The sequence below is a fragment of the Microchirus variegatus genome (genome assembly GCF_963457635.1).
Source record: "Microchirus variegatus genome assembly, chromosome: 12".
In the NCBI taxonomy this organism is placed as follows: Eukaryota; Metazoa; Chordata; class Actinopteri; order Pleuronectiformes; family Soleidae; genus Microchirus; species Microchirus variegatus.
Genome location: NC_139813.1, coordinates 6,627,352 through 6,642,418, shown reverse-complemented (window position 1 = coordinate 6,642,418; position 15,067 = coordinate 6,627,352). Strand labels below are relative to the sequence as shown.

The window sequence follows — 15,067 nt, the reverse complement described above, 5'->3', positions numbered from 1 at the left end:
CTGTTAAAGCAGGAATCGAAAATCGTCCTGTTGCTGCTGAATTTAAAAGAACTAAATTAAAAGATAAAAGTTTACTCTTTGGGTGCAAGTATTGTTTACTTTTGCCTTCATGAATTGATCAGTATGTCCATGCGTCTCCGGCGTACCACTCTGCGTGAGGCCAATGGTGGACATGCACGTTATTGAATTATGTGTTCTTCCTGCCATTACTCCAGGACTTTTGTTTTGAAATTGATCATAATGCTCGCAAATTTAAGCCACTTTGTTGATAAAGTTTTACTGTTATTTTTGGATAGTTACTCTGTTTTTTCACATAACAATAAATACAAGTTTTTCTTTGTGCGTTTATATTTTTGTTGAGTGTACATTGAGGATGCTAGGAAATCAGAGCTTGTTTTAATTAATTAAAAAAACGTTGTTTAATCACTGCAGCCCTAGTTACACAGTGCTTTTGTTTTTTGCCTCTCAATCCATACATTTGTTGTTTACGTTACATTTGTGACATTGAATGTGACTAAATCTACTTTCAATACAAAATTGCCCTTCTTAGTAGGTTTACCATGTTAAAAAACCAAAAACCAAACTGCATTTAGTATTTTGTAAAACAGGTGTGCGTGTGTTGCAGTTTCTCCTCCATCTTTGTTTTTGTTTTGACAGTGTTGAGGCATGAGGCCAGCATGTGCCAACAGTGTCTCTCCATGTTAAACGGCCACACAGAATAAAATACCTCACAACAAGTTAGTCTTCTGACTGTAGCCTTTTTATTTTTAGAGGCTGCTCAACCTGCTGCACTGGATGCAATCTGGCTGCTTATCTCTCACTGTTGTTCTCTTCATAATCCAAGTGTTTTGCTGACAAACACATTTGTTGACCGCCCCTTTAAAAAAAACAAAAAAAACAATCTAGTGTTGTACATAGAGGTAGACTGATAGGTTGCCAGTTTTGCCATTTTTCAATAACCAACAATTGCCTTTTATTATTTAGTAATTGGTTCAATGCAGTGTAGGGAAAAAGATGCAGATTGGAGAGACGAACCTCAAAATATTATTCAATATATGTTTACATAAGTTAAGCAATTCTAATCACTTTTTAATTTGAATTATATCAGATGGAGGGAAAAAACAAGGAAATGAGCCACATATATCGGCCAGAATCCATACAATTCGTATTTGTCGACCTCTAGTGGTAAGAATTGGAGGCAACAAATCATGAGTTAGCTGATTGGATCAAATGGAGCTTTTCTTAGCATGTCGGAACTATGGTGGCCTTTGGCCACCAAAAAGGATTCATCTGCGTGAAGGTTTGCCCATCAGGCTGCTGTAGAAACATAGCTGTGCAAGATGTTGGCCTCCATAAAACAAGACCCTTACCTTAAGAACCTCCCCCGACATAAAGTATAAAGTGCTCAAAGGCCACAAATGCAAACATTTTTTATTTGCTTAATTGTCTGCCAATAAACCCTCTTAAATGTCACATAATTGGAACTTTAACACATTGTTCATAATAACAAATTACTGATTTTGTTTTCCTTATCTCCCCTCGTCTTTTCCTAATCTTCCTCACCTTATCTCTCCTGTCACTTGACCTTCCTCTGCCGGCCTTCTTTTTCTTCTTTATCTTTTTGTCTGGCTTCCTCTCTTACCCCTTTCCCTCCCTCCCTTTTTGTCTGTTTCCTCCTTCGCCCTGTATTGAGCAGAGGTCATAGTGGAGTACGAGTATGAGGCGGTCCATGAGGATGAGCTGACCCTGCGACTTGGCAACATCATCAAGAATGTGAGGTACATCGAGGAGGACGGCTGGATGGAGGGTGACCTCAATGGGAAACGGGGGCTCTTCCCTGACAACTTTGTGAAGGTGAGAAGAAGTTAATGTGGACTTCTGTTGCGCCACATGCAGATAAGGTCATTGTTTTTCTTTTTGGGAAGTTGACCGTATTTGTGTCCTCAGTGCTATTAAATGCTCTTGTTGTAGCATGAAGGAAATTGCATAAAGCTGTGAGCATTTAAACCATAGTGGTCTGCAGAGTCTGAGACTCACACAGGCAGCAATGTATCATGTTAATTAACTAAACCCATGGTTCTCAAACCGTGGTACAAGCTTTCTCTGGTGGTACTTGGAGGAAAATCAGTAGTCACTCACCTTATCTCTTGCTCCGTCATCCAGTCTAATTTCGCTATACTAGTGTGTGAAGTATGTGAGGAAGAGGAGGATGATAGCAATGAGAACAGACGATTCTCCGTCCATCCATTTTCTACTGCTTTATTCTCCATGGGAGGGTGCTGTGCCAATCTCAGCTGACATAGGGCGATAGACGGGGTACACCCTGGACAGTTCGCCAGTCCATCGAGGGCCACAGATAGAGACAAACAACCTCTCACTCTCACACATCAATTTAGAGCAACTCATTGACCTAATCTCCAAATCTGCATCTTTTTGGACTGTGGGAGGAAGGCGGAGAAACTAGAGAAAACCACACACATGGGGAGAACATGCAAACTCCATGCAGAAAGGCCCTTGTTCCAACCGGGGCTCGAACCTGAGTCTTCTTGCTACACAGGCAAGAGTGCTAACCACTACACCAACAGTATGGCCCAGCAAAAGATCTAATATTGACTTTCCTTGGCCTATTTACACCACTGTATTTTAATGTTGGTGATAATGGTGTTTCCTCAAGAGCTCAATATTTTCTCATGTGGTACTTGGTATAAAAAAAAGTTATTCTTCTTTGTCTCACATTTCATTATGAGCCCAAAACATGTTTAGTCAGCGACCAAAACAGATATTTTCCATGTCTTATTGAAGTTTTTCCATTGCTGCACTGCCATTTGCTTTTTGCCTGCAATGTTGTTATGAATAATGCGTCACTGTTTTTGAGGTTACCTCATTATTTCAGGTACAGCTGTGCAGTTGTGGTATATTTCCTAAGACTCGACTAAATGTGGAACTGATGCAAGCTTAGTAATTCCCTTGTTGACATGGGTGTGGAAACAATTTATTAATTTATCAATGTATTCATTTATTAGTTTATTAATTGTAATCTTTTTTCAACTTTTTAAATTAATATTTGTATTTTCCTGTATTTTATTTGTATTTTCCTTGCTCCTCTATAACAAAATATAAACCCAATTGTTACATTTAATGGACCTGACAATTATTTATTTGATATAATATTTGATATTTTCAGCCCTACCAGAATCAATCACTAATGAAAATAATAAGAGCAGGTGTTATTTTGTGTTTCCAAATTCTGGTATAAAATGTAATTTAATTTAACGTCCACTTGTGGCTGAGAATCACACCACAGCTTGGGGATGTCCTTTATTATACATGACATGAGTACTAATAATGTAAACGAGGTGTTATGAGCGTCTATACTGTCCAGCTAGAAAGAAAATAAAAAGAGATGTACATGCACATACAGGCCAATCGGACTTAATCATAACATAATTGTCACATAACTTCACTCCTCTTACCTTCAAAATAAGAGTCATTGGCTTCGGCTACAGCATTTTCCTACACACTTTGCACTTGGCAAATAAAAATACCTTAAAATAAAATTCCTCAATTTTAACGTTTTATCATCATATAAACAAATGCCATTCCCTCTCTTCCCTTTCATGATACTTTGTAACTTTCATACTTGCAGTTTCAGCATTTAGTCATGTATGAATGTAGAGGGATCGATGTGTCTCAGGTTGTTAACCTTAGTGTCATAAGAAGCAGAAACTGAGTCGAGTGCCACACTAAACTGAAATAATGCAAGTAAACATCAGGGTTCCTAGGCAGCATGGAAAAGTATGGCAAAGTATGGAATTTAATTTAAGTGTGAAAAAAGAGAAAACATTTTGAAAAAATGTTTGTGCTGTTTTCAGACTATTATCTCACTTTCTAAATTCAAATATATTAATAAATACAAATCAAAACAACGCAACATAGCCTGGCTGTAGAATGGTGTTGTGTGAGTTACCATTGTTACTGTTTTTTAATGTGTTGTCGAGCCAGCCACCTATTGTCGGCCGCGACAGTGTCATGGTTTGATGCAAGTTTTCCAAGGGCTGGCTTCATGAAAAATGAGTGAAGGATTTTAAAACCATTTATTTGCATAATAAGGCTCTAACAATTGGTATTCAGATGTTTAATATTGACTGAAAAATCTGGAATTTTGAAATGGAAAATGTGTAGGAACTCTGACACATGAATTATGTAAATAATTTAGTTTTTATGAGGGGCTCCCTCAAGGTGTGGCAGAGATGAACTGCAGATAAGAAAATACTGTCGACCAGTAGATAGACAGGATTTGTTCAAAAGGTGAGCTGAGTCATAGTCGTCTGTTGTTTTGACTTGATACAGTGCTCCAGGCACCTAAGTGTTGTACTGTGAAACGTCCTTCTTTTCTGTGGGGTATTTACACAGCTAATGCACTGTGAAATGAGTCACTTCAGTGCTATTCCTTCTACTCTGCTCTTCTCTCATCTCACCTGTTTTCGCCTCCATATAATCCCGTGTAGTGAGATAGGTAATCTGCTAAACAGCCCTGGCCCTGAGCTTGGGATAGTTAATCCTCTAAGGAGCCTGCTGACTCTTGAACTTTGCTCCCAGTGACGTCACAGTCATCTGAGATGTTGAGTTTGTTCTTCTTCTTCCTGTGGCTTTTATTTGCTGAAAGATCAGTGGACATGAAACATGCTGTGGATGGTAAGGAATTCAACTGTGAATATGTCCGCGTTAGTTGGATTTACTGACTTGAATGTCTTTTAAGTGATTGTCATCAGTGGAGTTTTGGAGAAGACAGAAATGTCTGTGTGTTTGTTAGAAGTACAGTATAAATGATGCGTTTGGGTTTTGCTCGAATTGTATGACAGTATTTGTGTGTTTGTGGGGGTGGTCATGCATTCTACTTTTCATTACAGCCAGACTAATACATAGGTTGGTAATTTTTAAAAAAGATATCTTGGTATCGATGAAGTAATGTTGCTCTTTTTCTTTTTTTTTACAAAGAATTGTGGTGGAAAAGATGCCTCGGATAATCTAGGAATAGTGTCATTGCATAGTTTGTCCAGCAGATTGCACTGCAACTCTGTTAACACTGCTGTCAGCACTGGTAGCACAGTACCATTTAATGCTGAGCAAATGGTATTGGAGATAAGTAAATAGTTTGTAGACCCCAGTGTAAATGCTCAAAATGAAACTGCTGATATGTTGATATCAGCTCTGATTTTGGCTCCAAACATCCAGTATTAGCTGTATATACTGGGCTGTATTTCACTGTTTATCCTGGGTGTGAATGATTTTGTCACTAAGTTAATGATTCATTGAAGTAATATAGTTGCTAAAGTTTCATACCTTAGCGACTAGCTGAAACAAACCTGGTGTGTGTATAAGTATGTACGTATATTTGTATAACTCTGCATGTGTGTAAAGAAGAAGTAATAAATGTAGGTTATGTTTACTGGAAGTATGATGTTGCTATAGACTGTAATGCAGGGGGGTTTTGAAGAACCTTCTTTTCTCTATTGGAATGTACTTGGTTTTTTGGCCTTGCATAGCATCATAATAAATCATCCAAATTAATTAATTAATTTATAAATTACTTTTATTTGGACAAATTAAAAGTAAAAAAGCATGAGAAAAATATAAATAAAAGGCAAATGGTCATTTGAATGCTTTCTACTTTGTGTCATTATACCACATAACTATTTAAGTTCAACTTCCAACCCTAATTAATCCTTATTTTCTGAAACTTTTCTGAAACTGATTAAAGAGACGGCTGCACCACAAGAGGTGAATTCATTTGGTCCAGTTATCTTTGAGGGATCAGATCGGCATTGAAGATGGACAGTTGTGATTATGAAACAAATGCATTGCTGATCATATGTTGCCATGGAAATCTTCCAAACCAAGCACAGAGGTCAGCGATATGTTCTACAACATATCTTGAGGTGTGTGCAGGAAGTTAGGACCTGAGTAGAAGCTCATCCTCCAAAGGAGAAGTGGTGGACAGGACTGAGTGAGTGTGTGTTGTGATTTCAGAGGCTGTTGCTTGTTTAATGAATGTTTTTTTTTTAGCAAAAAGTCACTCCATGTATGCAGAAGCAATTGATTAAATTACATTGCATGAAACACCAGTATTTTATAATGAGTGAAACTGTATTGAGAGTGTGTTGAGGCCTTGATAAGTAATTTGTGCTGCAAATAGTAAGCATCTTTGTTTGCTGGAGAACACTGAAAGAATACTAATAACTTTATTATGTCCTCACTGTATGTGCAACTTAATTAACACTCTGGATGTGTGACAACAGTGAGTGGAAAACGGTTTGTAGGTGTATTTACAGTATGCTCACACTTTTCTAAAGAAACCTGAGAAAGAAAGGAAGAAATAGTGTGATTACATGTCTGCCTCCTTATACTTTCTTTTTACTTGATTTTGTTCCCTTGAAATTTCACATTCTGAAGCACAGCTACGAATGTTCGTCTGAAACCATCCACTTTATTGAAATTGTCTTTGTAGCTGGACTTCCTCTCCAGTGAAGTTGCAAAGTCAGCATGTGTGGACCAGGAAATAGCTGTGAGCTTGGTTATTGTTCAGACATGGCATCTCCCTGTCTCAGTTTCTCTCTCTCTCTGTCTCTGTTTCTCTTACACAACTGAGAGAACTGAGCTCTAATCCAATATATTTATATGTAACAAGTCCATTTTGACATTTGATCAACTTGGTCGACCTGTTTTTTAGGCCGTGAAGCTCATGACAACAAAGGCTTGGTCATTACCACAAAAAACCTCTTGGCATATTTGTGTGTTGCACTTAGGGGGTTTAAGCAAATATTGATCCACTAAAATACCGTGGGATTTAATTGCACCATCACAATGACTACAAAGCTGTTAAATTAGGGTACACAATCTGCATAGTTCTGCTTTAGAGATGAATATCCTCACCTTTCCTTTTCTGAGAACATCCTGTGAGCTGAGCATATGTTGATAAGAAGCTGCAACAACTCTTAAATAAGCATTAACATCTGCAACTAATGATTATTTTCATAATTGATGAATCTGTCAATTGAGTACTGGCTTTGTCCACAAGAAAATGAATTGGCTTTTAAGACTTGGTGCAAGGAAACCAGAAAATAATAGAATTTAAGAAGCTGAAAAAGACAGAGAGCCTACATCTAATATCTGAATCTGAACCCTACGTCCTATGGTGACGCCCCTTCACAAACATGTACACAGTGTATATACAGTATGTCTGTATTGATTGAAGGCGCAATGTGGACTTTGTGCTGTTATCAGGGAGTTTCCCAGGCTGCGAGAGTGTGGTGGCTGTTTCGCAGCCCGACTGTGTGACACGATTGGGATGATTAGCAATACCTAATTTGTTGTTGCTTTGTGTCTCTATCTCTAGCTCACCAGAATGCTGCTTTTCACGCACACATTTCACTTCACTGAAAATAATACACTTTCTCTCAATGTTATTTTTGCCTCCTGCTGTATTTCCACTTTTGCAATCAAAGCTCTCCTGTACATAATTGAGATTAGGCAACGACAGCGATCCCAAAGTTTTCTGTCTCACCACACTGTGAGTTTTGGTTGCAGTGAGTGCCGGCCTTAAGGTGAAATATATAATTTGGGCTTAATTTGCCTCCAGTGAGTTTTTTCCCCCAGTGTTTGTGAGTGGAGAGTGTAACTTAGACCTACGTGATATGAGGGAAAACATGCAGTAGGTGATGACACAGCATATCACTTATCATAAATACACAGGTATACAGTGTTTTTGCACTTTTGCTTTGGGTTTACTGCTAACACATATCCATTCTATATTATTGAATAAACCAAATATCTGAAAACAAGTTAATTTCTAATAATTAAAGCAATTAAAACATAATGATTTCAATCCGACAGCAGTGTCTCCTGTTTCTAACCAATTATCTTATTTCTCTGCCCACTTAGTACTTAGAATATGAGTTAAGTGTAGTTACGTGTAGACAATTGGGGGAAAAAATAATGAAGTTATCATGAGAAACAGTCTACATTTATTTCTGGTTAAATGGTATTTGCTATATGTATATATCCTTTTCAATTTTATATATTATGCATGGTGATATTGTGTAGTCCAACTGTAAATAAATGATTACAGGTGTATCTAAAACATCAATATCTGCCGCTCTGCTTTCAAATGAACCTTTACATTTCATGAAAAGAAGAAAAGTGAGTCTGAGTGCTACGAGCATTATGTGTGAAAAGGAGGTAAAACCGGAAACCAAAACGTGGGAAATATGTTTGGATATCTATATTTTAATAGTTGATACAGAATCACTTACAAATAATGTTCTTCATTTAATGTGCTATGTTTTTTGTTTTTAGGAGATAAAAAAGGAATCTAATGAGGTCAAGGAAACAAAGAATGAGCCAAAAGAAGAGACCTCCCTGCCTCAGAGGAGAGAGAAGAGCGCCGGGAACGTGGCCAACCTGGTTCAGCGGATGAGCACCATTGGCATCCCCACTGGTGGCTTCCAGCCTCAGCCACCAGCAGCTTCAAAGAGTACGATGCTATTGTTTTTGTGTGTTTGTATAAAGTAATACTTTGAAAACCATTGAAATTCAACAATACATAGTAAGTAACTCCAAACCTGCACTCTCATAAAAAAAAACCCTAATGATCTTGCTGTTTCAGACTTCTTTCGTATGTGACATATTACATTGCAATTTTTATATGTCTATATCTTTATGATTGTCCAAATCCCTTTAGACTCTATTCTTTTTTAGGTTTCTTTGCAGTGTAGGCAGTTGTTGGCGGTACTGGAGTAGCAACCCATCTATTGAAGGGACCTGTATGTAGAGTACTTCTGAACTGCCCTGTGATTGGTCAAAAGTCTTTTCTGTTATGATACAGATTTACCTGTATAGGCCTTTGCTGTGGTGACACAATCAGGCATGACGCAATGAAGCCAGAGAAGTTGTCATGTAGCAATGATATCGTCACTTTCCTCTCTAAAAAACTAATTGTTATCCTAAACTTAACCCTTCTTGACCATCCTCTCTTCTACGAAAAAATAAAAGCTGCAATATCTTATGTAAAATCCGTCACACAGAGGCGTTTGAGGCTGCAAACAGAGCTAGGAGGATGTGCTGGAGTGTCGTTCTCTTTCTCAGATCACTTGATTTACATTGTGCTGAAACTTTATCATGGGATTGTTGGTCATTTAAGCCAAAAACAATATTCTTCCCACTGTATCCACATTACAGACTGTATGTATCTATGTACAGCATATGCAATATATACAAGTACATGTGTGTTGCAAACTTCCTCCATGTCCAGTCTTGTTCAAAGATCCAATTAATGTGGTTTTATCTTTGTCTTCACACCATAGCTACTGTTACTAGGTTTCTAGTCTTACAGCATAACTTACAATGGACAGAGCTTTACTTCAGGAAAATATTCAACTGCAAACATAAAAGCCTGCACACTTGAAGTGATTGACAGATGTAAGGGATAGTAGCATTCCCAAGAAGAACTTTGCAAATCTGGTCGCTTTTTTGCCGTTTTCTCTATGGTGCTCCCCCTACAGTTTCAGGGGGGAAGCATTTACGACACCACATTAAACATCCAACTATCCATCCATCCATCCATCCATCCATCCATCCATCCATCGTCTACTGCTTTATCTTCACCATTGTAAAAACTCACTGCTCCAGTGGAGCTGGCAAACACAAGCCAAAGCCGCGTCCATTATATTCGGAAAAAGCCGGTACAATGTTTAATCCCGTGTGACCCCTCGCTTGGTCAGACCGACATTTCTTCCTCGCTTCTTCTCTGCTTTCTCTGCTTGTTTTTCGCTGGCTCTGACATGATGGACATTCATTTTATTTATAACAAAATGACGCTATTGCTACCTCGATCTTATTGGTACCTGGCTAAGGGGTGAGTGTGTATTGCTGTGAAGCAATTCATGTTTCTTGCAAGACCTCCTGATTCTGAGGGCTCTGGGTGATCCGAAAGCTTATCAGACTGTAGGTGGAGTGGAGACAACTCTACACTCAACAACTTATAACTTTGAAGCTCTTAAATTAGGGTAAAAATCCTGCATAGTTTCACTTTACATTTTAAAAGTTTTATAGTAATGCCTTGTCCACGTGTAGCTTGGTATTGTTTAAGACAAAGGGTATTTATGCCTACCGTTCACATGTCAATGGAGTTTTGAATAATTGGAAATAAATTACTTTTGCAAACTCTGGCCAAATTGGGAATTTCAAGCTCACCGTTTATGTGTGGAGGGGGTGAATATGTACTCCCCAGAAGTCAGTGACAAACTTACCCTAACTCTTTTGGATGGTGGGAAGATTTCTGTTTACTAAGTCGTCCTACCAGAAAAATTGAGAGAAAATGCCTGGTCACATAGCTATATTTAAAATCTGTGTTAATAATGTTATTTTTCTTTTTTTTTTCAAAAGTGAAGGAAAATTTTAGAATTACCTGGCTACATGTGAACTTTGCATAAGCGTGTAATAGTCTCATATTCTTGTTTTTTTTAAAAACTCAAACCTCTTTGCACATTAAAATCCATTTGCCTTCTGTGTTGAAGTCGAGAAGCTGTGTTTGCTCGGCAGGGTGTGTCTGCTCCCTGCCAACAGATCACCTTGCAGAACAGTCCCGTGTGGGGTGGGGTTCTCCATTGCCCTCCCACTTTCCCTGATCCGTACCCTGCTTGCCTGACACTTGTCCCATTTCCCACACCACCCCCTTCACCCTTACACACAGTCTAGTGGCGGCCAGAGAGACATGCTCATGCACAACAGCTTGTTTGATGAAAACAAAAACACAGACGGGCTGTACTGAGACCACACAGCAGGCTGTTTGACTCACAGCTTCCATTGTTTTCACAGAGCCCAAAAGGAGACAGTGCAAGGCGCTGTTTGATTATCAGCCGCAGAATGAAGACGAACTGGAGCTGAAAACCGGAGACACCGTAGACATCATCGAGGAGGTAATTTAACATCGTACACGCATCATCAAGAAATGTAACCTGGTTAATTTTTGTGGGAATAAAAGTTTATCTGCACTGGTCTTGACCTTTTAAACTGCTGACAGTTTAATGTTTTTGCCAAACAAGGCTGCATAGTATTACTACATATACAGTTGTTCTCAACCACTTGAAATACACTATTAACAGCTTATTTGTGGCACTGGCAAGTCAGGACAAGTGAGAGGCCTGATCAGGGCAGAGCACCCGAGGTGAACGTAGTACGTATATGTTGGTGTTGGAAAAAGTACTGAGCGTCTATGATGTTCAAGATTAACCTTTAAATCTTTATTGGATAACATTGTCTAAAGTCTAACCTAAGAAGGTTCCTAAAAAATATCCTCAACCATCTAATTTTGTCCACAGGGCAAAGGTGTTCAGTCATAGAGGAGCAAATACCCTATACAATAGAAGTGGAAATTAAAAAAAATAAAACAAATTCTCACACAAAAAGCACACAAATAACTTATCCATTATCAACATAGATTACTATTAATTTAGTAATCAAGCTATAATTGATAAGATTCTGCAGCCCAAATAATAATGTTAAAAATGGTCATATAATAAGATAATTGCATCACTTTCTAGTTAAACTGGTTTAACTAGAAAGTTAAAAGGTTTTTAGGTGACTTTATAGTCACTGACTGAAGTTTTTGTGTTCCTTCCTCCCCCTGTGTGCAGGTTGAAGAAGGCTGGTGGAGTGGCAGTTTTAACGGCAAGTCAGGACTCTTCCCCTCTAACTTTGTCAAAGAGCTGGACGCCATGGGAGAGGACGGCGACAACGTGGACACCACACCGGATGAGACGGGTAAAGACGGGAGACGAATGAAAACAAGCCGGACTTCATTAATGCAAAGGTTGCAGCTTAGCTGGCAAAACACCTTAGAGGACATACAGGAATTCATTTTTTTGTCATGTTTGCTCAGACGTTTTTGCAAACAAAGCTCAGGGCAGGTATGTTAGTGCAGCTCAGCAAAGAGATGGTTTTTCTTGTTCTTCTGTTAGACTTATATTTGAATGTGGTTGTCAGTCTTTGTGCTGTGCCTTATCAGGAACACTGTAAAAGAACAAATCGAACAAAAATAACAAATATATTTCTTTATCAGTTCAGCTCAGGTTATTGTATGGCGATAACTGCGTGAGTTTAAACAGATATGTTTGCTGTATGCTTAAATCACTTGCAGACAGTATATGTCTTATCTTCATAATCTACTGAATTAAGACCAGTTTTTCCTGTTCTTGGTTTAGTGTTATTAAATGTAGCACTGGAGTTCTTCAGGTGGAACTAAAGCCCAGTTGAAACAAGACTCAACAAGAAGTTTGGCTGAAGCTTTAATCTGCTGCCTGCTGGTTATGACTGCAAGTACAGCTGTGTGTCTGCGTTCATATGAGGATCCACAGCTGCAGCTGAGATATTGTGCTGAATCTTGTCATTTAGTGTGCTAATTTTTTTTTTTTTTTTTTATCTCTTTAGAACATCACAAGAGCTACTGAGTGAATTAGTTATTTGTCTTTCAGTATGTAGTAATTCTTCATCTTTTTTACAACTTAGAAAACTGTAGCACCTTCTAGTGGTTGAAAGACGGATACAGTATTTATTCTCCTGGTGAAATCGTTTATCTTGGTGCTTCATAGCAAGATGTCAAAATCCTGGTTTGACCAAACCTTTTCTGTGTGGATTTTGCATGCTCTCCCAATGTGTTAGTGTTGCACAAGTCATTGGAAAGACAAGAGCCATAACAAATGTGAACTCCTATTTCATCTATAGAGCTCTAGTAGCTGATGTCACACAAGTACAGCAATACCATTTTGTCAGGAAGGGGGCGCTGTTCACATCCTTAGACATGGCAGCATGTGTACCAGGCAGTATGTCGAGCAACTCCAAAACAAGTCGGGGACAGGCTAATGGGAGAGCATTTTACAAGATCACCAAAGATCCCGATGACAGCAGAAGTGGATCACTGCTATAAAACAGTGTGAACACTTCCCGTTCAGCAGTGTTGGGTAAACTTAAGAGACATGTAGCGTCTTTACACTTCTGACTGATGTTAAATTGTGTATTTGTAAAGCTTTACTGTTTTTAAAACACACTTTGACATTAATTAAACCTTCATTTTGTGAAGTTCATCATGTTTCTTTTAAGCTTACTGGGAAATGTCAGTGTCTTTACAGACACTTATGCTAATTAACTCTCTTTTTTACATGCTTTCATTGCTATTAGAAGATAACCTGTCAGGTTCTGTGATATTATTGCTCAATCTCCGTGGCATCAAAGTGTGCAGTGAACTCTTGGAGCTTGAAACCGGCATGTGTTCACCTTTGAATGTGGTGGATTAATTCAACCTCTGTTGTCTTTGCCTGCCAGATGGAAGTGGAGTGGAAAGCACTGGTGCCCCCACATCACCCCAGGCCGCCTCAGGGAATGGAGTTATTGCTCAGCCCAAGAAAATCCGAGGTGTCGGCTTCGGAGACATTTTCCGTGAAGGGTCAGTCAAGCTTAGGGCCCGCCTGCCCAGCCCCGACTCAGAGGAAAAGAAGGATAAAGTAAGTGTGACTTTTAGAATCGTCCGCTTATATATAAATTACAGGAATGATGTGGAATAGATCAAAGAGAGAAGAATTATGTCTGGAAGTTCCTAAGGAATTAGAACTTGTTTTGTCGGGTTATTCAAAGTGTGAGATGAGGAAACTTCCTCTTGCAGAAACTTTACTTCCTGAAACATGCACTCAGGCTGCTCTTAATAAGGAGCTCATTTCATTTTGTTCTGGATCAGTGGCTTTGTGGTCCTGAGATCGTGAGAGGATATTTACCACAGGTTTAAAACTGTATGTAGATTTCATTTAATTTATAACATTCATTCTTATTAAGGACTACAAGAACATGTTTATGTCTGTATTTTAATTCCAAAATGTAAAATCAGCAGTAGGTGTCTCACTATTTCCAACATTTACTATTATACCAGTAAATAATGTGACACCAGCTGAAAGAATTATACTTTAAGAAGTTACAAGCGCTCTCATTATATTAAAGCTTGTGTCAGGGGAAAAAAAATGTGGAAATGGATGCTCATACACAAGCTTTATCTTTACTACAAAATATCAATGTCAAAACATTCCAGCAGTCTTGAATTAAACATGACAAAATACTCTAAATGTGAACTGACACATGTTGAGCTTTTCTTTACTGTTTACACTCATGGAACACAGTTTCATGTGAAGGTTGTGTTTGTTGTGAATACAGTTTTTGCCATGGACGTGATGAAATTGCACTAGGAATTTATAATTTCACTTAAACGGCACAGAAGTCTTGTTTCATTTCAAATACTCTGATTTCTGAAAGGCTGAATGTTGATTTTATTTCTCCTTGTTTGTTTTGCTTGTGACAGTAACATACTGTCACATAAGGGGTATACACAAGTGTTATAGTGATGCAACATACTGGCGATAACACTCACTGCTTTATTAGATCAGCCCTCTTCTGAATTCCCCAGCTTTTCCTTTTCTCTCTCTCCCTCCTCTTCCCGACAACCCTCACACTGGTTCACCACTTAACACTGCTTCTCTCGCTGTCCTCCATGCATGCCCTCACACAGATCAGCCTTAGAAATCCACTTTTCTCTCCCTTATCAGGAATATCTTACAATGGTGTTGGACCATTGGATGAATATATTGTCCAGTGGCGATTGGCTGAATCCAGTTGTGGTTCTTTTTGAACCTGTCAAGTGTTATGTGAAGTGAATAGTATTATTTCAGTGATAGTGCAACACACAGATAATTCACACAGTTCACTCTCAACAGAGCCCAAATTATGATATACAATAACAGGTTTTTTATAGAGCACTTTTTATTTCCGCTAATACACAGTAATACACAGACATTGTGTATTGTCTGTGTATTGTGTATTTGAAAATGAACAAACATAAAAGGTATAGTATAAATACTACAAAACTGGACTTTGAAAGAGAGACCCTTGTACACAGCTCCAGGTTAAAGAATGTCTTTAACACACACATCATTGGTTGCATGGCAAATGGTGGCAAAACATTTTTTTACCA

The 15,067-nt window shown here is 38.4% G+C and overlaps 1 protein-coding gene across 1 annotated transcript in view; it reads left to right on the top strand.

Moving 5' to 3' along the window:
* Window positions 1-15,067, top strand: part of cd2ap (CD2-associated protein) — a gene marked incomplete at its 5' end in the record, with an annotated part of 66,603 nt that overhangs the window by 26,883 nt on the left and 24,653 nt on the right. The window contains 5 exons of the mRNA XM_083898470.1: window positions 1,697-1,854; window positions 8,356-8,533; window positions 10,876-10,976; window positions 11,694-11,820; window positions 13,378-13,556. Coding sequence (XP_083754596.1) covers window positions 1,697-1,854; window positions 8,356-8,533; window positions 10,876-10,976; window positions 11,694-11,820; window positions 13,378-13,556 — 743 coding nt within the window. The remainder of the gene's footprint in view (window positions 1-1,696; window positions 1,855-8,355; window positions 8,534-10,875; window positions 10,977-11,693; window positions 11,821-13,377; window positions 13,557-15,067) is intronic.